Here is a 22,388-nt window from a genome sequence, read left to right on the forward strand (position 1 = left end):
GATACACGGGGGGCTCGGCCTGCCTGGCCTGCTTGGCCTGTCGCAAGTTGATGGGGGGAGGGCATAGACTCGCCACGCGTGCTAGCTTTTTTCGCTGACTGGACCGTCTTGTCTCGTCTCGTCTGCGGCTCAGCGTCGCGTCCTGTTTCGTTGCGCCGCGTCACGTCACGGATAGATTTGTACTGTACTTTACTTGCAGATAGTGGGGATGGCGGTTTGTCTCCCTTGCATCAGCCAAGGGTTTGGGATGATGGTTTGTCTCCCTCGCAGTAACTAGCGGCCCGTAGTTTGGCAGAGATTTGCATAAACCAACTGTTCCAGTGCTGTCATTGAGTGAGTGTTGTTGTTAATGTTTACGAGCAATTGTCCGTTAGCGGTTACATGTTGTTCAGTAACCCCACCAGAATCCAAGTGGAGTTGGACGAAAGAGCTACTCGACAACTATTCATACACCCACCCAGTACAAGCAGTGCTGGTTCAGACTAATTTACTTCTGCGGAATCAAGTGGTGCTGATGTAACAAGTGCTGCTTCTGGTCATGGTTGCATGTCCTCATCGAGCTCCTTTTTGGAGTTAGCCATGTGAAGCCATTCTTTGGCGAGTTGGGTTCCAGTGGACAAAGGGTGCCAGCCCATCCTTTGCACCAGGACAAGACGTCTGTCATGGCCCGATTTATTTGGAGGGTCTTGTCAGAGCGGGACTACTGATGCTTTAGGAGGCTTTACCCTCTCTGGTGACATCGAAGCAGACTTAATTCTCTTTTTCTTTTTTTTGTTTCACTGTGGAAATGATGTTGCTCGTTCCCTGGACACATTTCTATCTCAGCTTGCCAACGCAGCCGGCGGCGATGGGGACATGACACCGAAGGCGGGGCCGTATCCGGATCCAGGAGTGGGGCCGTGTTCGGGAAGAAGCGGGGCCGTGTCGGATGGGAATACATCGGCATGAGTCCTCTGGTGCCCTGTGGATGCTGGCCCAGAAGCTGCTTCCGCCGAGTTGCTGGCACATAATCAACCCTTTCAGACGGCAAACCAACTGATCAAGCCAGAACTTCCGGGTCCGGTATATTATCCGATTGCGCAGTGACATGCGGCGACCGAGTTTGAGCATGTTAAGATACACCGGGACAACAACCATCCCTTGCTGCAGGTTCCCATCTGACTTTCTCCGGGGAATGGGATTTCTCAATCACCAGTCCCATTTCATCCCTCTCATCCTAGCTTGAACCAATCCTTCCTCAACCAACCTTCCCCCCCCCCCGCCCCCAAAGTACCATCCTCCTACGGGCATTCCCCCGAATTGCCTGTCCCCGGCTCAGGTTGACACCACAGATCGCAAGAGCCTATGAGCGCTGTGACATAGCCCGCTGCAGTGCAGTACAGCTGACCTTCGTAACAGTATGGTGTCATTGGCCAATCTTTGACCACGGCGCAAGGGTCTGTTGAGCATTCCTTGTCCGCTTGAGGCGTGGGAAGAGCGTTGACGGGTTGTGACAGGGGCACGAGGAGGAGTGCTAGGAGGTTCAAGACCCGGAAGGAAGAGGAGACGCTGGGGAGCAGCATGTTTTCCGAAGATGGACGAGTTAATCGGGTTGGAGGATATGTTGAGTTGGGTTGGGAAGTATGGTTGGAAGAGGGTGAATGAGGGCGTGATGTTGGCATTTGGGTTTTAATAGCATGCATGCTGGCCGGTTTTTACAGTCAAGATACCCACTGCCGAATGAACTACCGGCTTGGGGATTGTCGGTATGCCGCCGATTAGATGTTTTATGTTATAGGGATGTTCCAATCGGCTCCGCAAACTTGAGTCTCGGCAAATCTCAGCCAGGTAGTAAAGTCACCAATAACTCAACCGGCTATTTTGTAAATGAACGTAGATCAATGAAAGGCTATTCCACCTTCTCAGCACTCTCTGATAAGCGACTTCAGGGTCAGCGTCGCAGCATTCTCGATCTGGACGAATACCCTGAGCCCATCGCGGTCCCGCCACGGTCTACGCATCGACTGTCTGCAATCAGTACGGATGGCCTTGGAAAATGGAAGCGTTGCGACAGTAGACAAAAGAGAACAGGCAGACCTCTTTTGCGTAACGGGTAACTCTACCGCCAATCTCGGCGTTGCGATACGGCGGGGTTAGCGGGGCTGGCCACGGTGCGTGGTGTGGCAGGCGGCCCTGAGAGGGTGGATAAGTAAGGCTAGGGGAGAAAGGGGTGGATTTGTGCGGATACATGCGGATCTGACGTGAAATAATGTTGTGGCGGAGAGGTGAACTAGGCAGGGAGGGCAGTGATGGGGCGTATTGGTAGGGATGTCAATGGGTTCTTGCCGGAATACTTTGCGTATACAGCTATAAGTGTGGTGATTTAGGATGACGAGTGGCCAAAGGCTTTGAACGGGGCGATTTCGAGGGAGAAGTGCTCGAAAGAGAGGCTAACGTTCACGCGGTAATCGGCGATCATCAGGGCAGGCGAACTCGCGTTGTTACTCACCCAAGGTCGAGCACCTCGTGTTTCCAATAATTTCATTAGAAAATAGTTTGACTGCGATGAAGAAAAAAGTATAAAAGGCTCACCGTCTAACCCTAGTTACCACGCAACTGAGGGGTAGGCGGCTACGAAAACCCCGGGGGATTTTGCTTCGTGGGGAGCGCACCTGCAGGGCTCGAACCCGTGATGTACCTCGCAACTCCCCAAGTTGAAACCGCTGCGGCAGCCGTAGTGGTACTTGGGGGGTGGGTGGCAACTAGGCACATGGAACTTGTATATGTAGTGCCGAAGGGCCCGAGTTGGGACTGCGGGCGGGAGCGGGAGAACCTGCGTGGGGGATGGTTGACATGGGATGGAAAATGAAAAAGGTGGCGGCCTGTGCGTCGTTAAAAAATAGCAAATGGCAAAAGCTCACCCAAAATGGCAAAAGCTCATCGGTCACCTCCAATCTTAGTCTTCGCTAAGGAGAGGAGGTGGCCGGCTACGAAACCCCCGGGCAGCGCCAAGTCTCGAACCCACGACTTCCCCGGTGGGAGGGGGGGTGAGGCTCCCCCGGGACCACTTGGCCACTTTCGAGTGGGTGGACATCGTTGAAAACTGTAGTGTTGGAAGTAACACATATACCCTGAAGCCCGTGCGGGCGCCCCGTGCGAGGGTCCCGTGCTAGGCACTGAGCCTAGGTACTCAGGAAGGGGAGGAGATTCGAGCTGGCCTTGATTAGGTAGTCTCGTAACGGCAGTTGATAGCAAGTGATCTTGGCATACCTGCGGTATCATGTATGGCATGTGAAGGTACCTGTACGCCACGGTTCGGTATGCCCTCCGCTTCTGCGAGGGAATGTTTTGTTTAATGTTGGGGGTCTTGGATGAAGTCCTTGATGCTGTTGGTTGAGAGACAGACCTCGGCCAACCACGCAGGGTCGGGTGGCGCAAGCCTTCCAGCGTCGCACCTTCCTCACCCAAGTTATGCATCAGAAAAAGAATAAGGTAGAGATCAATCAAGTTTGGACGGGTGATCGTGTAATTCATCGATATTTGTTCTGCACCTCTCGCTCAAGCCTCGGCAACTCAGAGCTTAACACTCTTACCTTCAGCAACCACCACTCCCTCGACCCTCTCCTCCAACCACGCTCTGTCCTCCAAGCCCACGCTAATCCTCACCAAATCCTCCACCACCCCATACTCCGCCGCCCACTCCAATTCATTGTAGTGCGCCAACAGCGTGTACGCGCAGCACAACGTGAAATTCGTCCCCAAACTCGGCCCCTTCGCCACATCCAACGCATCATAGAACGCCACGGCCTGCGCCTTCTCCCGAAACCTTATCGACACCAAAAACCCATACCTCCCCCCCTCCACTCGAAACCGATCATACAACTCCTGCGTCGGCCCCCCCAGCGGGTAATACACCTCCCTCACGACCGCACTCCCCCTCAACACAGCCACCACCACCTCGGCATTCCTTCCAACCCTCTCCACCCTCAACCCAAAATCCCTCCCATTCCCCTCCATCACCACCACATCCTCCCCAAACCACGCCCCCTCCGCCTCCCCCCTCCCCCTTTCCAACACCCTCCTCAACCGGCCATAAAACGCCGACCCCGGATTCAGCACCACCACGCCCCCCATCACATTACACGCCCCACTAAAAATCTTCGTCAGGCTCGAACACACCACGTCCGCGGCGCGCAGCGTGCGCACCGACGCGTGCGTGCCGACCGTGTCGTCGACCACGAGCGCGAAGTCGTGCTGGCGCGCGAGCTGGGCGAGGGCGGTCAGGTCGGGGGTCTGGAGGAGCGGGTTGCCGGGGAATTCGGTGAAGACCGCGTCCAGGCGGGTGTGGGTGAGCAGAGTGGTTAGGGCGGTGAGGGAGGTGGGCGTGTAGTGGGTAGAGTTGTGGGGGTGAAACCGGAGGACGCGGGAGAGGACTTTGAAGGTGTCGACGTAGAGGAAGCTGGGGGCCGGGGGGTTAGTGGGTTTGGTGATGGTAAAGGGGAGGAGGTGGAGGTGGGGGGGGGCAGACTCACCCGAATACTGCCACGCGGTATGGGGAGCCAGGGGTGGGTGGCCGGAGGGACTTGATCGCGGTGGCTAGCTCGGTGATGGCGGTCATGCCGGACGAGAAGAGGAAGACGTCGGAGGGAGCGACGTGGAGGTTGTGGGTGGGTGATGATTGCCCGGCGGCGATTTGGTCCTTCAATGCCGCGCCAGCCTGGATAACACTGAGAGATCTTTCGGCTGATGAGAGGGATGGTTTCGATGACGCCGGGTCGGCAAGGAACGGCGCATGCTCCAGCCAGTACGTGGCTCGCCGGCTGGAGATGCCATAGCCAGTGTGCTGCCAGAAGGACTTGACTTCTGGGGCCAACTCAGCCGGGTAAGTGACGAGGATGATATCTTCTTCGCCAATTTCAGGTTGAGAAGTGGTCCGGGATTTGTCGGGCGTGGCCTCCTGTTGTACTGGCGATACTTTGCCACCCCATGCCACAGCGTAAACTCCAATGTACGGTGAATTCGCCTCTGTCTTCTTTGCTTTGCTCCATTCTAGAAGTGTCTCGCGGCACACCCGGCCATGTCGGGCAGCGTTTAGCAAGGTCGCCAATCTCTCTTCGCCCTCCCCGTGTATTCCGAGGTCGTCCGCAAAGGCCGTGTCCGACTGCTGTCTGGCGAGAAGGCGCATCGCCAGCTGATGCACCACGCGCGGGACGAAGAAACGCGGGTATCCCGTCTTCATCGCCTCCAACACCCGGGGCTCGCGAGCGGCCCAACCGACCGTGTCGGCCCATTTCGGCAAATGCACACTGACGCCCTGGGCTTAGTTAGGGAACTGGACGACTTCGTGGCGGCCGAAATGTGGGTGCTCACATGCGGATCTCCTGGGGGCAGCGATATGCCCAAAAGCAAATTCTCTGGTTCTGAGATCGTCGCCATTTTTTAATGAAGTGGAAGCCGGAATATCAAGCGCACTGGATGGTCAACGACTGCCGTTGTTGTTGACCGCACAGGCACAACTTCTGTGTTGAAGGTCGGAGTTTATTTTGGTCTGGCCATCGTTTAACCAGGCGTGCCACGGCAGTAACAACAACGGTGGCCTTCATTGTGGCGCGCAACTGCCCAGCTGAGAAAACTCGCTAAATTATCGTGGCACGAGCAGAAGCGTGTCTAGGATTTGGGTCACTGAATTGGTGAAAAGTTGGCGATGACGTCGATCATTTCCCTTGCTTTTTCGGCGCCAGTCCCCGAAGCGCGTCAATCGCGGTGTCTCAGACGTCTCCGACGTCTCAAACTCGACGGGGCTTTAGTTAACCAGCATCCGGTCGGTTAAGTTCCCGTCATCAACTTGGCGGTGTATTAGCGCGCCAGCTCTTTGGGAAACCGATAGTTAAAAGTTTGAGCGCAATATTGTCCTCCGGACAGGATGAGTTGGACAAAGACGTCTTTCCTCGCTGGCTTCCAAAAAAGAGAGATGACCCACAATTCAAGCTTTTCAGCTGGGCTGGAGAGAACTGGCCCTCGTCATCGTTTCCAATGACTGGATGCAGCAGAGGATCGCCAACATCAAAACCCCGGAACGAGGAGCACAGTCCCCAATACATCCGTAGACTTGGGAATTTCGGAGATAAGTGATGTCGAATGTTGGAGATGGATATCTGCATTTGACGTCAAAAACGCGGCAATGGACCCGGACGCTTCATCTCAGGTACTTTTCTTCAGCTCCACGGTTTTCGGGAATAACATCAACAGCACAGCGCACTGCATCCATGAATTGAAGTTTGGAGTTGTTGACAAAACCCCGGTTACTACTAGCGTCCTGGCCTCAAACTGCCTGGACAGTTCTCGACTTCGCGCCGATGTTCCATCCCAGTCCCCACTCAAGCCGCCTGCCACCCCATCTTCAAAGACGCTCAGCAAAGTACGTAAAAGGTACCGATTTCGGTTTCCGGAATGAGAGGATCCTTGCAGATGGTGATGGACTTGCACACCGCTTTCGAGAGGTTTCCACCCGTGGCTTGTGCACAATACGCATCGGTGAAGACCGTTTCCATGCGGGGACTGTACGATGCAAAAGGGTAGCACTATGGAGAGATGGGCCTGATTAGTACAAACTCTGGCAGCGTTCACGCAGATCCCATGTCAAAGGAGTGAATGTGGAAGGGATGGAGAAGACGTACCCATTGGCCGGGCTGCTTAACCGAACCAAAGTACAGGCACGATGCTTCGGTGATATGGCCGTTGCCGTCGTCGCAATGGCATGCCTGGGCCTGGAATGGAAAGGTGGTAGGGAAGTCACCCTTGGCGCTGTTGCGTTCAACCGTCAGACTTGTCCTGTGAAATGTAAAACGGAACATGGAGTGGGCCTCTACTTTGCCACAGGGACAGCCAGTGCCGCGGGAAGCGCAAGAAGAGCGGTGAAATACGGCTTCATAGTGACTTGACAGGTATTTGCGGTCGACAGATAAAGGAAGTGCGGGCCAGGTGCAAGGGTTGAAATAAAACTAAAAGATGAGCGCCCTGGTGAGGGTAAAGTAAGAGACATTAGACACTTATATCATAGTCCATCAACTTTGGTATTTTGTTATGATTCCATCCACATGCTTTTGCTCTGGCAATGAACCCGAGGTGATGTTCATCGTGCATCTACTTTGTAATGATTACATACGCATGCTCTTCCTGACATTGGCGCGCGTGCTCTGCCTTGGACAGTAGCGAGTGCTACGCTCATGTTCTGCAAAGTTGTATATGGCCACTTATAAGCTTGGCGTAACGCAAGCAGAAAGCATGTCCCGTGATAGTCAACCAGAAACAGTCACTTCCCCTCTGCTCCCTGATTTGTTGTCCCGTAAGTCTTGGTTACTGGTCGGAGTTGTTGTCGTATACGGTTTATATCACCGCCTATAGTGCCAGTCCTCCGCGTCCCTTGATCTTGACCCGTCCGGTTGTGCGAGGTGCTGCGCATAAAATGCAACGGCTCGCTATCCGGCCCAACCAGATCATTGCGATGCGGAAGTTCATGACAATCAAATTCCAAATACTAGAGGAGGTTTGCCAGTTGCGAATTGCATACCGAACGAGGTATCTCCGTATACCATTGGACATATCGGGAGGACCCGAGCAAGCGGTTCGAGTGGCCGTCTCTGAGGAATCCTCGCCGGCGGGTGTGATTGGCATGACTGTTATAGACGGTGATGGCTTGTCGCTCGATGTCTGTGAAAGCCCAGTCGGCGCCGAGCACCCGTGACGAGTAACCTGACCCTCGTTGGTGCCCTACGAAATCATTGAGGCAGTGTAATAGTCAACGGATAGGCATGGGCCGTTCCGCGTGCGGCAGACGTAGTAAAGAACCCCAGTCGGGCAGAATAAGTGTTGGCTGAGTTTATTCCGTTCCATGCAAAGCAAGCTGCCACTGTTGTCCACTTGGATAGTAGCGTCCTCGACGGTTAGCAAGATACAACTTTCTGGCTTACATGTGGCTCATGCAGGTAACACGAACAAACAACTGTAGTTAACAAACCCATAGTTATTCGGTTGAATCCCTTTTTGTGATGCGTGGGCGTCTGTTTTCTCGTCCTCTAAGCGACGGGCCGGGCAGTGCGTCAAGAAACGGCGGCAATCTCCGGTGTAGTTTGAGGAGCAATGGAGAAAAGGACAACGCCTAGCTACCTATGTATTGGCGGCTAAGATAGACGTCGCAAGATGGTTGTCTTAGGACCGACGTCCCCTTGCCGTCTTGCCACATGTATCCCTTGTCCATTTCCAGTTAGTGTGTTTTCGCCCGATGGGTTTTGCTGCCAAGTCCCCAACCTTGAACGGCCGATCCTCGGATGGCGGCCCGTTACAAAAATAAACCAGGAGCGCTAAGTGACAGGCAGTTTCGAGCCGTAACGGACCGCCATCTGACGAGCCACACACTGACTTCGTTCATACTGTGGACAGAGTCAATGTCTCCTTCGTCCCAGTATTCTTACCGGGTGAGGAAAGCCTGTGCACCGCACCAGTCAAACTCCTCGGCGCGCACTCGAAGGCGTGAGGTGGTTCGGTCGACGGTGGCAGAGAAATACTGTGTGAAAAAGGAGCAACTTTCGCCTTCACCGCGCACCCTGACTCGGGTCAGCCCTGCAACGGCCTTCGCCGCCTTGAAGCGCATATCGAGATTGCGACACAAGTTCCGTGACAGCGGTTTGCCTAATATGCGACTGTTCCAGAACCAGGGATCCTAGCAACTCTATGCAAGGTGTGGCTGCGGCTGAGAGGTTGTGACTTGCACATCCATGCCCGAGCAGGCCAAGGCAGGCACAGTAAAATTGGCATCGGGCTGTGCAACCAATCAGCCCACCAGACGACAGCCCATGTGGGTGTCTCGGAGGAAAGTTAAGGACGAAAAAAGTAAGCCAGCAGTCACAAATCTTCGCAGTGCAAACCTTAGACAGGCGCATCTAAGCTTATTCTGGGGAATCCCACGATGATCCAGAGATTCGAAGTTGGAGTGGGGGCTGTGCAGTGACGGTGCTTTGGGCAGGCGCGAGAATTTAAAGTTTCTATCACATCCTCACCCCTCAACACCGAAAGTGTTCCTTTCCATTCTTGGTTTGTGTCCTGTCGTTCTTGCCCAGGCTTTTTCCCTTTTCGACCCAACGAAAACCCGACACTTCACTTTGTCGTCCATTCACTTCCGGTTCAAGTTCCTTGCCATTCTTCCAGCCGAACCCGCATCCAAACTTCTTTCTTTTCCACCAGGCACATAACCAACGACAAAATGTCCTACGAAATGAACCACGGCCAAAACATGGCCTACCCCTACCCGCCTCCGACCACCACCACCGTCGCGATGCCACCCAAGAGCCGCTTCTCCAAGTGGTGGCCCATCTCCTTCTTCATCGCCGCCATCCTCTTCTTCATCATCGGCGGCGGCCTCATCGGCGGGTGGACCGCCTCGTGCGCCAGCAGCAGCTACAGCTACTACGACTACGACTCCAGCTGCCTCTCCAACGGCATGTGGTACGGCGCGGTGGCCTGCTTTGCCCTCGGCGGCATCACCAAGTTCGTCGCCTGGATCCTCTTCATCGTGTGGTGCGTCAAGCGCAGCTCGCGCACGTCCACCTCGGTCTCGTACACCTACCAGCCCCTCACCTACGCCGGCGCCGCCCCCGTCGCCCCCTCCGCCGCACCCATGCCCGCCGCCTACCAGAACCACGGCGGCTTCCAGAACGCGCCCCCCTACCAGCCCGCTCGCTCCCCGGCCCCGACCCACTCCAAGGAGCAGCCCATGGGCGCCACGAAATACTGTGGCCAATGTGGTGCGGGCGTTACGACGCCTTACTGCCCTAACTGTGGCATCTCGGTGTAAAGGGGAGGCGGGGTTTGCGGTGTTGTGAGAGGATTGTGCTTGCTGTTTGGGATTAGATTGTGTGGGATGATGGGCAGCATCCTGCAGACGCGACCAGGACGCGGTGTGAGCGGATTTTGGCTTCATTTGCTTGGTCTTTCCTTTGAGATTGGGATATGTGCGTTTGCTTCATTGATATACCATAGTTTGGTTGGTTGGGTGGTTGGTTGGGGGCGCTTGGGTTGATAATACAGGTGGCGTTCCAACTCGGACTTGAGGAACCATATCTGCTCGATGCTCACGTTTCCTATTCTTTGAGGTCGTTCTTTGCTTGACCCACCGCTAAGCGGCTTCTGGTCCATTTACGGCTCGATCGACCCAGATTAATGGTATTACATCCCCTCCCGGGCCCGCGTGAAGGGTGCGGCCCGTCACCGGTGTGGCTGTTCAGACGGGGACTCCGCCTGGTTCCGTGGGTGAGATGACAGGGTTTAACTACCGGGTGGGCGACCCAATCACACATAAACTGTGAGGGAGCACCCTTTAAGCATATCCCGATCGACGGCATTCACTCGCATGTGTAACCACCTCGAGATTGAGTTGACACCCAACTTTGTGGCTGAGAGGCATCATTTGTCTTGGCACCAAAGCCTTGTATATGGAAAGCGGGTTGTCCTCGAAATTCTTCTGCTTTTTGGTGCGATAGACGAGTGGGTATATGGCAAACCTCGGGGCGGCTCGCTTCCGGGTGGTTTCAACCCCCTCTCACCGGTTTCTACCCGTTCCTACCAACACGAAAGAAAGAGAAAAGCACTCGCCCGTGGTTTTCTGACAATGGCGCTTAGCAATGCAACAGCAACAACCCCAGACAGCAGCGACAAATCCTGGCAAATGGCACTTGATCGCCTTGACCCCGATCTCAAAACAGCCCTCATCGCGGTGGGCACGCGCAAAGTTGACATTGTCAGTGCCGTCCTCAGAGCCGCCGAAGCCAGACGCCAGCTCTGTATTCGCAAGCAGTGGAGATTTACGGCCCCGAACGGGAAGATCATTGTGGTTCGGGACGTGATTGAGAGGGTCGTGGGCTGGATTGACAGATACAAGAGCGTTGGGGATGTCGCGTCTCAGTATGACCAGGTCCATGCGGCATTACCATGGGCGGCTTTTCGATTCCTGCTGCGTGTGGCCACTGGCGATGTTCAAGCATTTGGCCTCACGGTAGCCGTCTTGGAAAGAGTGGCGCGGATTATGGCTTGGAGCAAACTCATCGACGAGGTGTACATCCGCGGTCCCACTTATCAACAACTGCCACAACCTCTGGTCTTGGGAGGATGCATTGGTTCTGTTATTCTCCGACGCTTTAGCGTTGCTAGCCAAGTGTGTCAAGTACTTTGGACGTTCTACCACAGGTAAGATCACCTCTGGGCTGCAGTGACATTACGGATCATACCGCTTACACCGGGACACAGCCCGTACCCTCCTCAGCGCTGGAAAGCTGCCAATAACCGACAGTGACCTCAAGGTCCTGGATCGTCGAGAAGAAGAAGTCTTGAGAATGATTGCCTTGGTTGATACTAAAGTCCTGCATGAGGTTGATACCAAGATGAAGGCTCTCACTAACAGCTTGACCGGTTTGGATGCAAAGCTCATTCGACTAATAGATACATCTGCAACCACACAAAAGACCTTGAAGGAGGATGAACTCCAAAGCCTCCTCGGGTGGTTATCCATGGTTCCGGTTGCTGGCCACCACAAGGAAGTCTCGGGTAGGCGGCTACCGGGCTCTGCATCGTGGCTGATAGACCACCCCGAGTTCAAAGACTGGTTGGCTTCGAGCCCCTCGTCCATTTTGCTGATGCACGGGGTTCGAGGATGCGGTAAATTCACGGCCTTCTCCGCCGTTGTGGACCACCTCCTCCCGCAATCCCATGGACGTATGAGGACAACCACACCACCCTGCGGGTACTTTTACTGCCAAAGTTTACCCTCCGAGCTCGATCGAGCTTCTCCAAGCTGCATTCTCAGGGCCATAATTAGGCAGCTGGCCATAAACCCTGTGGACGGTGCGGTTAACCAAGTGGTGGTATCAGCTTATGAATGGGAAGCCAAAGTGGTCCGGAGAACAAGGGACGAACCAAGCAAACCGACCAGGGATGAATGCATCCGGTTGATACTGGATCTGACTTCAGCGAATCCCGCTTATATCTGCATTGACGCCATCGACGAGCTGTCAGACGCTGATCGTGTTTCTTTTGTGGAAGCCCTCCAACGCATCGTCTCTCAGTCTGCTAACGTGGTCAAAGTGTTCCTCATCAGTCGTAACAACACTCAACTTCAAGCTCTTTTGAACTCGGAATCCAAGATACGAATTACTCCAGCGACGAGCCGCAGGGATGTGGAAGCTTTTGTTCGGGCAGAAGTAAAGAAATTGAAGTCGTGCAAACACGCTGCCTCCTGAATGGGACGGCATCCGTCGCGTTGTTGAAGAGGATCTCAGAAGCACTGATGGAGGGATCTGGTGAGATGTAAGCAATTACTCGGTATTGTGTTGTCATATAGTACTTACTAATCCGGGCTCTCAGGTTTCTTTGGGTCAAGCTACAGGTCGACTTCCTCTGCCGAAAGAAAACAGAAGCAGACGTCCTCACGGCCTTGGATAACGGCTTAATTAGTGGGCGATCTTGAGCAAATTTATCAACATTCTCTCCAGGTTCTCCTTACCCTAGACCCTGTCGCTAAACGAGTCGGGCGGCAGGTCATCTCGTGGCTTCTCTTCGCCAGCCGCACCCTCCAGCCCGCGGCGCTCTTCTCGATTCTCAGACTCGACCCCGATATCCAGATTTCAGAATCTGACCAGCTCAACATAGTCGACATTTGCCACAATCTTGTCATGCTAGACCCGGACACAAACGCCCTTTCGTTCTGTCATTCATCTGTCCGAGACTTGATGCAACAGCAAGACATGTTCTCCCCAGCCGCAGCGCACCATCTGTTGGCAACAGCTTGCCTCCGCCAGTGCACCGTGGGTCCGAGCCTCTCGCCCTCTATCCGAGAACCGTCTCCCATCCAAGACTTCTACCACTACGCGGCTGTCCACTGGCTCGAGCATCTCCGCAACTCCGAAGCAGGCAGAGACACCCAGCCTGGCCTTGTCTCCCCAGAAGCAATTCGGTTCATCTCTGCAGAAAACACTCATGAACCCAGCCCCGCCTTCATCGTTTGGCACGAATGGAGCCGAGAAACCGCCGCCTTCCTCCCGCTCTACCACCCCCTCAAATACCGGTTCGAGCTCATTCTCAACGCATCCTTCTCCACAATCCACACAGCCTGCGTCTTTGGGATATCAACAATCCTCTCCCATTTCTTCGCCACACACCCATCCCCCGCCCTCACCCTCTCCGAGTCCAACTCTAGCCCAGACCGTCACACCCCACTTTACCTGGCATCCGCCCACGGCCACAGCAAGCTCATCGACATCCTTCTCTCCCACGCACCAAACCTCCTCATCACGTCTCTCTCCAGCCCGTGTGGCGCTTTCGGCACACCGCTCAATGTCGCCTCGTCCCGTGGACACGTGGGAGCCGTTCGGACCCTGCTGCACCACCTCACATCATTACCACCGTCACCGTCACCGTCATCACCACCACCGCCGCCACTCACCAGTGAGGCTGTTAGGACTTGTTTCACCAGAGCGTACTCACATGCCTGCCGCGGCGGCTGGGAGGGCGTGGCCAGGCTGATTGCGGAGGAGAACCACCGTCTTGGGTTGGGAACTATTTATGTAGGCACTACCGCAAGCTTGCCAAACTCAACCCCGTGCACGAATTCGGGCTGACTAGCAAAAAACTAAAAAGCGATATCTTTGGCAAGTCTTTAGCAATTGCCAATGGATCCAGCTCAAGGCGAGGCCATATTCCAGCGCTCAAAACAACAGTTCGACACAGAAGTACGCGGATTTACCAGAACCGCGGCTGACGGCCGTTCGTTTATTTGACCAACAATGTCGTGGCATACCTTGAGGCTCAATCAATCATTTGCCCCGATCGCACCAACCTTGATGCCCTCCTGTACTCCACGCCAATCGCCGCTGATCAAATAAAGATATTGTCTAAGCGTCATTTCTACCGCGTCTTTTGCATTCTTCTCCAGCTCGGTGCGCCCAACCTCCTTCCTCTTTGCTGCGACGGCGGCATCGTCGACGGCAACCTCCCTGTTTCAAAAGACGCACTCAAACAGTGCTTTGGAAAGGCGGGTGAGAGAAGGTAGCCATCCACTCGGCGAGATTTTATGAGGAGCAATACCGGTGGTCACCCCCCTTCCTGGATTTCGGGTTCAAGAGATCGCTTTCTAAGGATGAAATACTCCCCCTCTATCTAATGGAAAGGATCAACCCCTTTCGCGAGAATGTGCACCGCCCAGACCCTGACAGACCCACGCTATGGAAAGTACAGCTTCCGGAGCAATTTGTTTGCGAAACCGTTCGGAGGCAACTACCCCACGCTAGAGTAATGCTCCCGTCCGTCACCTTTCGGTGGGACCGAGCCGGTACGTGAATTTCCCTCATCTCGTCCTCGAGCGCTCATGTTAACGTGACTCTTAGGCTTTTGAATTTGCGCTCAAGCAGTTTCCCGCACAAGGCTACGAGTAATTCAGGCAGGAGGAGGCCCGGATTCTGGGCATTATCGGAAATTCTAAAGGATTTGTGCGATACATCGGGATATTCGACGCCCCCAGCACCCTCACGGATGGACGGCCCACTAAGACTTGGAACATTCTGCTAGAACTTGGGCAGTACGACCTCTACACAGCACTACACACGCACCAGCCCCCTGAGACGCCAGCCGGGATTCTGAGCTTCTGGGAATTAATATTGTTGGTATCCAGCGCGTTAGTGGCGTTTCACAATGCCGAAAAGGATGGCGTATCATATCTAGGGTTGGTTTTCGACATTCTCTTTATCACAGGGCCAGTTCCTCCCTCGGCTGACAGGTATAGGTGGCATGGCGATGTCAAACCAGAGAATATTGTATCGGTACATGGATTTTTTAAACTTGCTGATCCGGGAGAATCCATCATGCTGCGGGCAGCTGAACTGACCGGCTCCCATCGAGTGGCATTTGGAGGAAGAACGATGACATATGGTACAAGCAGTTCCACGCGGATATGCGGTTGACGAAAGGCTGACGGTTAAACAGTGTGTCCCGAACTGGGGGATATATAGAGCATGTCATTACCCGTTACCCAGGCCTGCGATGTCTGGTCTCTAGGTTGTGTGCTCTCCGTTGCGCCGACCTTTGTCATCCGCGGTTCCCAAGGGCTCTCCGAATATTCCAATCTGCGAACCGCGGCCGCAAAGCGCCACACCGGGTTCACGGCCGACATCTTCCATGACGGAACCCGAATGCCCCCCGGAAGTCGCTGAGTGCCACCGCGATCTGCGAAAGAGAACCGGCTCGGCGGATATTTGGGCGGGGCCCATCCCTACATTTATCGATACATACATGCTTGTACCCTCCGATCAACGTGTCTCGGCAAGAGAGGTGGTTGACGGGTTGACACATATTATATCGCGTCGCAATACATAGAGGGTTTGAGAGATGAGCAACCCTGATTTTTGATAACCAGGCATCTGGCGCACGCCCCGGGGATGTTTATGTTCCAGCCAGCCGGCCACCGCTAGCCTAGGCCGCTCAACACGTACGGTCAGGCACATGGTTGCCGTGTATGCACTCTTCGGAGTTCCCGCTCCGTCGTGTAGTCGCGCTCCAAGCCAAAGTTCCGGGCCTTCCGATCTACGGTCTGCCAGTCATAGAAGGTATGAAGGCAGTGATGAGGTACCCCAACTTCGGATGAGGAGGAGATCGTTATGGTTCGATTTGGTAAGGGGGGAGGTTAAGAGACAAGTCGCCTGCCGTGGAAAGGAAAGGTTGGTGGACTGGGGCATGAACTTCAACCCCACTCTAACCCCGCTCTGTAACTCGCTCCCGTTGCTGCACAATTGTATTCCGAAATCGAGCGCGTCGAGTTTTTGCGAGGATCCTTCTCTGCAGCCTTTCCAGGCCCTTGATACTCATAGAGTCGTCACCATGGCAGACAAGACGATGGCCGTCCGTGGTCGAAGTGGCGCGGGGAAGAAGACGGTGGTGGGCAGCTTGCTGTACAAGGTGAGGTTTTGAGCCAGGATATCTCCCGTCATATTTTCTTAGTTGAGGATTAGTCGAACGGATATTAATTCGGTGTCCATCAGTGCGGACTTGACCTCAGCCATCTGCAGGGGTTAGAATCCAGGACTGACGGCCAATATCGTGACGTCCCGGGGTACTTTGATCAGAATGGCATTGTTAAGTCGTTTTATGCTCCATCGGCCAAGATTGTCGTTGATGGTGAGGACTACCTACGTCCATCGTGATATGCGAGTTTCGCTGTTAACTTTCTCACCTTGATGTTGCAGATAGCACCTCGGCGCCAGATATTGTCCTCTGGGTCGTAGATGTCTCCAGCCCCGATCGAGGCGCAGCGTCAAGCGCCGACCTGGCCTCCATCATCTGCAGCGGGGCGCTGAAGCCAAAGGATAAGTTGCTGATCTTGCTTAACAAGATGTACTTCACCTCTATCCGATTGTGGATGCAGTTTCAAAGCTTACCATTGACATTATAGGGATCTAGTGGACTGGTCTGAAGAATCGTTTGTGGAGGTGGCGATGTCGTTCAAAGACATCCAGCCCGATTCGACGATGTGAGTGTTCTCAGCTTGGTTCGATCTCCGCTATAGTTGAAGGCATAATCTGACCCTGGACTAGAACCGATATCGTTCCTGCCTCAACCTTAACTGGCGACAATATCCTGGAGCCACCCCAAGTCCGTTGGTTGGGTGTGAAGTCGGTGAAAACCATAGCGCAAGCGCTTGGATAGGGCTTGGGTCGTATGGGCTTTGCCATCCGTCCTGTGCCGACAGGAAGCCTCGAGTCGTCTTTGGTGCCAATGTCTCCTTGCCAACGGGAGATATCAAAAGAACACGGGGCGTTCAGCTGTTGGAGTGACCTGCGAGCACACACTTTTAGGTTCGGTCCGGGGCCTCCACCATCTCTGGCATCTGACAAAATAGTACATAATACAGGTACACGCAATGTACACCCAGTCGGAAGCGGTACCTGAAATACGCTTGTTTTTATGCTATTGTTCCTTTGGTCAGGTCACATTGCGATTGCTAGTTCTCCGTCCGCACTCCATGCTCAAGGACCGGGGCATGGGAGGGGATCGGCACAGGCACCTGACTGCCTGCTCGATATTTACATTTTAGTTTACGGATGGGCTCTGTATCATGCTCTCAGAACTGTGCGGAGTCACCGGCGCACTGAGCGTCCAGAAGCAGCTAGCACCCCTCCACACCCAGAAACGCGGATCTGGCGGCCTAGCCCGAGCCGCCGAAGCCGCTCCCGCCAGGGGGTGGGGGACGGGGGTTGCAGGTCTCTGTTCATTGATTAGCCAATCAACCAATCGACCGGCATGTGCCGAGTGGTTGCACAATGGACTCGGACCCGAACATTTACTTTCGTGGCACAAGCCAATGACAATACAAGGCCCCGCGCCATCTCACCATGCTCGTGCGGATATTCCGCTCAACTTATTGATTGTTCAGATCCCATCCCAGCACACTGCCGCCTCAGCCCGGGCCGTCAGCGATACCCTCGCAGCCATGAAAAAGCTACTGGGGAAACTCACGAAGGGGCGGTCACGGCCAGCCTCCGCGGGTGCTTCCAGGGCCAGCCTCCCCGACTCGGGTATACCCTTGGAACGTCTTGGCCTCATCAAACTTGCCGACACCACGCCCGGGCCAGATGGTGGTGAGCAGTACCCGGTTGATATTGTCGCAGTGCATGGGCTCAATGGCGATTCCTACACCACATGGACACATCAGAATGGGTCACTATGGCTCAGGGATTTCCTGCCGGGCTCGCTTCCAGGTTGCCGGGTTTTTACCTACGGGTATCCTTCTCAGGTGTTCGGCAGATCCATTGCTGAGGTGAAGGGATACGCACGGCGGCTTCTGGGCGAAATAAGAGACATTCAGGATGTTTCATGCCAGGTTGTTTGTTTCTCCACAGTTTCCCAGATTACGCGCGCCCTTGTGATAAGGCTGGATGTTGACCTTCAAAGCAGAAAACTCGCGCGGTAATACTCCTCTGTCATAGCCTAGGAGGTATTGTTTGTAAACAGGTTCGTGAAAGTTCTCTGCATTCCTCTTGTAATGCTTGTAACACTAAGTGCACAGGCTCTGGTGATCGCTCATGAGGACAATTCGGACCCCACTAACCAAAGACTACTGCAATCCATGGCCGGTATTGTCTTCTTCGGGACACCTCATCGGGGCAGTGACACTGCAAAGCTGGGGAACCTGGTCGGGACGATGATCAACACATTCTTAAAAGCCGCTTCTGCCGGTTTGCAGACCAAAACAATCCGAACGGACCTTTTGCGCCATCTGGAATCCGATTCGAAAGCCCTCCAAGAGCTCGCTGATTCGGTTCGTGATCGGCTGGGCAGTCTTCAGATTGTCTCATTCTACGAGACTGAACCGGAATCTTCGTGGCCCTCAGTAAGTCATATCGAGGTCTCTCTAGCACAAATTACCCCCTTAGGTACCAACTTGTAGTACATGAATCAACTAAGTCCCACATCCTCTCGCTAACTCCTCGACAGGTCATCGTTGACAAAATCTCGGCGACCTTGACGATTCCCACAGAAAGAATCTACCCTCTCTACGCCAGTCATCGGGATCTTTGCAGGTTCCCTTCGCAGAATAGCGAGTACAGAACTGTAGTGCGAGAAATACGGCGCGTGGCGCAAGCTGCACCGCGTCTACCCAATCGGGCAAGCACACATTCTTCCCAAACAAGTGAGTCGCCCCCCTCTCGATGCTAGAGTCGGTGGAACAGAGTTCAGCATTTCTGACATATCGCTTCTTCAGGTTGGAACGATTCAGAAAAGTCCTGCATGTCACTCTTCAGTAGATTTGACGTATCTGATTATCAGATGAGGATTCCTACGCCGGCCAAGGGCACCTGTCAGTGGATACTGGGACACCCATTATTTGTCTCATGGCTCGAAAAGGCAGAAAATGCCCTCTTGTGGCTGACGGGACATCCAGGCTGCGGCAAAACAATACTGTCATTCTTCCTGGCCAAGCAGTTGGAAACACCCCGGGAATCTCGAACCCCCCCTGGCAACGTCTGCATTTACTTCTGCGATGATAAGATCAGCAAGCAAAAGGTTGCGAACAACATCCTTATCGGCCTCATTTTTCAGCTCGTCCGCCGACACAGATCTCTCGCCAGACACGTACGCAAGGTATACCAGATGCATGGGCAGAACATTGTTCGGTCATTCACAGCGCTCTGGGGACTCTTCAGGGACATCGCCACGGATCCGAGATCTGGACCCACCATCATAATCATCGATGCCCTCGATGAATGTGAAGAAGATACACGCCGTTCGTTGCTAAAGGCAATCAAAGGTTTTATCCAAGACTTGGAACGTCCCAACGCCGGGGGGCAGCACGTCAAGTTTGTCTTGACCAGCCGGCCGCTCGAGGATGTGGAACGCATGATTGATCGCGTATCGGATCTCCGAATACGTATTGACGACTACCGAGGCGGTCCTGATGGCGATATTCAGATCTACATACGGCAAAGACTGGATGAGATCTCCGAGCAGCTCCAGTTTGACCCGAAGTTGAGACAGTCCCTTCAGGAGTTGCTCTACTCCAAGTCAGGCCAGACCTTTCTTTGGGTGCACATGGTACTTACGGCTTTGGAGACCGTGCCTCGGATGTCGACAAATTATTTGAAGGTCTTCGTCCAGCAGATCCCCTCCGACCTGGAGATGACTTATGTGCTCCTGGTTTCTCGCATCCACGAAACCCATCTAGAAGCGGCCTCCAAGCTTCTGAAGCTGATACTGGGAAGCTCGAGGCCACTGCATCTGGATGAGATCAACATCGCTTTCAGCATTGCCACCAACCACCGCACTGCCAAGGATGTCAAAGAAGATTGCCAAACTGGCATGCACCGCACTCTGAATACCATCCTGGGTCAACTGGTGAGGATATCCGACTCACAGGTTTCCCTGGTTCACCAATCAGCCAAGGAGTTCATCCTGCAAGAGACTGGGCGCAATCAAAAGTTACCTGGGCCTATCCGTACCATCCGGAAGGAAGATTGCGCGCTAGAAATGGCCACAGCTTGCATCGGCTATCTCTTGCTCGACGACTTCGCCGAGGACTCTTTCAGCCTCGTGGAATCACCCACCAAATCCCCTTCCGACACTTCAAACACAGGTTGGGAAGATGAAGATGAGGAAGGATATGCCCACGATATGTTCAAAGAGCCCAGCATTCTGGACGAAGACACTTGTCGACTCCTGGCCTCTGAACACCCCTTCTACGAATATGCGGCCCTCCATTGGACCGAACACTTTGTGCTCTGCGAAGCATCTGCCCCTCAAAGCCTCAGAGACGCCGCTAAGAAGCTCCTCGACACCAGCACCACCCACTGTACCAACTGGCTGCGGTTCCATTCAACCGAGGCAATCGCCGGGGACCAGAGCACCCCGCAGAGCGCCGAGCCAGTAACTTTAGCCGCGCTCTTCAATTTCCACGAAACCCTCCGCGACTATCTCGGCGGCGATGTGCCCCCTCAACAGGCGCACTTGGATACCGCCCTGTTCTGGGGAGCCGAGCAGGGCCACGACCGGATCGTCGATACCCTTCTGCGCGCGGGCGCAGACCCCAACGCCCGGGTATCCGGCAAGCAGACGGCGCTGATTGTCGCGGCGAAGAATGGGCATTCGGACTGCGTCAGGACACTGCTGGCGGACAAATGCACGGATCTGAACCTGGCGGGAGAGCGAGGGCGGACGGCCTTGTCGTTTGCCTGCCACGGTGGACACGACGAGGTGGTGAAGACGCTGCTGAGTCGGGAGGACTGCGCGGTTGACGACGCGGATGAGTCGGGCAGCACGGCGCTGATTTGGGCGGCAGGAAGTGGCCGCCCTGAGACGGTAGCCTTGTTGCTGGCGCAGCATCCCAGGGTTGATGTTAATCACCGCGACAAAGCGGGTCGGACGGCGGTGTCGTGGGCGGCGGGGGACGGGATGGAGGAAGTGCTGAAAACGCTGCTCCGACTGAAGTGGATAGACCCCAACCTGAAGGACAACGAGGGCCGGTCACCTCTTTCGTGGGCAGCGGGTCATGGCTGTGTGGCGGCCCTTCGAGTCCTTCTACGAAACAACAGGGTGGACAAAGCTAGCGTCGACAACAAGCTGAAAAGCCCCATCACCTGGGCATGTGAGCGTGCACAAGCGGATTCGCTGCGGATGCTCCTCAGCCATGGATGTCCTGGGGTTGACGAGGGAGATGAATCTGGGTGGACGCCGCTGGCGTGGGCGATTCATAATGCGTCGCCGGCCACGGTGGAGCTTCTTGTGTCGAACCCAGCAGTGGATATTGAGCGGCGGGATATGGGCGGGCGGACGCCGTTGTCGTGGGCGGTGAGTTATGGCCATCTTAAGGCGGTGAAAGTATTGTTGCGAGCTGGGGCCGACCCCAGAACCGAAAGCGATACGGGGTTGACGCCAATATCCGCGGCGGAGACTTTGGGGCGGGCTGATATCATCGAGGAGCTGCGTTATTACATCAGTGAAGAACCGTCTGTATCTATCTCGTTTACCTCCAAGGGATCGTGAGGGTTTCATTCAATTCACGGAATTGAATCCTGCATCTTGGTCCGTTGCATGGTATCATTGGACTTAGGAAGACGAGAAAGTGGAAGCGGGAGGCACCGGTGGGATGCTGCCCAAAACTTGTCTACGCCACTCTTGCACCATACATGTAGCCGTCGGCAACGTCATGAAGCCCTTTGTCCCTAAGCAACATGGTTGAGCTGGCCGCCGCCATCCGCCAGGCCTAGACCACGCCAGGCCACCAAAACTCCCACAATGAGGTGTCGGTGGTTACCCTCTTCTTCTTCTGGTGGAGAGTTTGGTAATATGGTCTTTCTGGGATATGGAAAAACATGGCGAAGTCGACGTAGAAGCCAGCTAGCCGAAGTATCAACATGCCGGGGCGGCGTCGCTGAGTCATTGTATGAGTTTGATCGCTCCAGTGTTTCGCTACTATGGCTCTTTCGTGTACGTGTCGTGAGTAGTATCGCCGTACATGATTACCAGGACGTCCGGGGCGCAGCAACGGGTCATATCTTGCGATGGCAGTGACCGAGTCAGACCGCAAGCCCAATCCATCGCGAAGCACGATATATCGACTTTTTTTTTTTTTTTGGCGAAGCCGCTCTTTACATCCATTCCGTGTCTTTACCTCTTCAACCGCGACAATAACTCGCAGGTTCTCGAAGACCTCCCCAGTACCGTCGATGTCGAGACGGCTTGTTTCCGCCCAGTGTCAGAGCCCTTCCCGGGATCCAGCCCATTGACCATCGTGCACCATATGGGCGCATGGCTGCGGTCCTACCGCACATGGGAGACTTGAAGCGCTTTGCCACGCTACGATGCGATTATTCCAGTGTTAG

At 54.6% G+C, this 22,388-nt stretch overlaps 9 protein-coding genes across 9 annotated transcripts; 5 read left to right on the forward strand and 4 right to left on the reverse strand.

The window, feature by feature from the left end:
• Window positions 1-821: 821 nt before the first annotated feature.
• Window positions 822-1,562, reverse strand: CHGG_00156 (uncharacterized protein; the record flags this gene model as incomplete). Its single annotated transcript, XM_001219376.1, has 2 exons — window positions 822-961; window positions 1,388-1,562. The coding sequence occupies 2 exons, from the start codon at window positions 1,560-1,562 to the stop codon at window positions 822-824; spliced, it is 315 nt and encodes a 104-aa protein (XP_001219377.1).
• Window positions 1,563-2,671: 1,109 nt separating this feature from the next.
• Window positions 2,672-2,848, forward strand: CHGG_00157 (uncharacterized protein; the record flags this gene model as incomplete). Its single annotated transcript, XM_001219377.1, has 2 exons — window positions 2,672-2,719; window positions 2,777-2,848. 2 exons carry the CDS (start codon window positions 2,672-2,674, stop codon window positions 2,846-2,848), a joined length of 120 nt encoding a protein of 39 aa, XP_001219378.1.
• A 704-nt stretch (window positions 2,849-3,552) lies between these two features.
• CHGG_00158 (uncharacterized protein) lies at window positions 3,553-5,218 on the reverse strand (the record flags this gene model as incomplete). Its single annotated transcript, XM_001219378.1, has 2 exons — window positions 3,553-4,438; window positions 4,512-5,218. 2 exons carry the CDS (start codon window positions 5,216-5,218, stop codon window positions 3,553-3,555), a joined length of 1,593 nt encoding a protein of 530 aa, XP_001219379.1.
• A 1,171-nt stretch (window positions 5,219-6,389) lies between these two features.
• CHGG_00159 (uncharacterized protein) lies at window positions 6,390-6,910 on the reverse strand (the record flags this gene model as incomplete). Its single annotated transcript, XM_001219379.1, has 3 exons — window positions 6,390-6,537; window positions 6,657-6,746; window positions 6,849-6,910. 3 exons carry the CDS (start codon window positions 6,908-6,910, stop codon window positions 6,390-6,392), a joined length of 300 nt encoding a protein of 99 aa, XP_001219380.1.
• Window positions 6,911-8,219: 1,309 nt separating this feature from the next.
• On the forward strand, window positions 8,220-8,702 carry CHGG_00160 (uncharacterized protein; the record flags this gene model as incomplete). The annotated part of the gene is made up of 2 exons (XM_001219380.1): window positions 8,220-8,241; window positions 8,419-8,702. The coding sequence occupies 2 exons, from the start codon at window positions 8,220-8,222 to the stop codon at window positions 8,700-8,702; spliced, it is 306 nt and encodes a 101-aa protein (XP_001219381.1).
• A 536-nt stretch (window positions 8,703-9,238) lies between these two features.
• CHGG_00161 (uncharacterized protein) lies at window positions 9,239-9,829 on the forward strand (the record flags this gene model as incomplete). Its single annotated transcript, XM_001219381.1, has 1 exon — window positions 9,239-9,829. The coding sequence occupies one exon, from the start codon at window positions 9,239-9,241 to the stop codon at window positions 9,827-9,829; it is 591 nt and encodes a 196-aa protein (XP_001219382.1).
• An 813-nt stretch (window positions 9,830-10,642) lies between these two features.
• Window positions 10,643-13,643, forward strand: CHGG_00162 (uncharacterized protein; the record flags this gene model as incomplete). The annotated part of the gene is made up of 4 exons (XM_001219382.1): window positions 10,643-11,083; window positions 11,139-11,217; window positions 11,278-12,227; window positions 12,519-13,643. The coding sequence occupies 4 exons, from the start codon at window positions 10,643-10,645 to the stop codon at window positions 13,641-13,643; spliced, it is 2,595 nt and encodes an 864-aa protein (XP_001219383.1).
• A 191-nt stretch (window positions 13,644-13,834) lies between these two features.
• CHGG_00163 (uncharacterized protein) lies at window positions 13,835-14,391 on the reverse strand (the record flags this gene model as incomplete). The annotated part of the gene is made up of 3 exons (XM_001219383.1): window positions 13,835-13,895; window positions 14,037-14,127; window positions 14,334-14,391. The coding sequence occupies 3 exons, from the start codon at window positions 14,389-14,391 to the stop codon at window positions 13,835-13,837; spliced, it is 210 nt and encodes a 69-aa protein (XP_001219384.1).
• Window positions 14,392-15,894: 1,503 nt separating this feature from the next.
• Window positions 15,895-21,549, forward strand: CHGG_00164 (uncharacterized protein; the record flags this gene model as incomplete). The annotated part of the gene is made up of 10 exons (XM_001219384.1): window positions 15,895-15,972; window positions 16,083-16,206; window positions 16,260-16,407; window positions 16,466-16,543; window positions 16,608-16,678; window positions 17,139-17,730; window positions 18,000-18,024; window positions 18,080-18,403; window positions 18,629-18,703; window positions 18,841-21,549. The coding sequence occupies 10 exons, from the start codon at window positions 15,895-15,897 to the stop codon at window positions 21,547-21,549; spliced, it is 4,224 nt and encodes a 1,407-aa protein (XP_001219385.1).
• Window positions 21,550-22,388: the final 839 nt, after the last annotated feature.

Source organism: Chaetomium globosum, genomic scaffold (genome assembly GCF_000143365.1).
Source record: "Chaetomium globosum CBS 148.51 scaffold_1 genomic scaffold, whole genome shotgun sequence".
Classification (NCBI taxonomy): Eukaryota; Fungi; Ascomycota; class Sordariomycetes; order Sordariales; family Chaetomiaceae; genus Chaetomium; species Chaetomium globosum.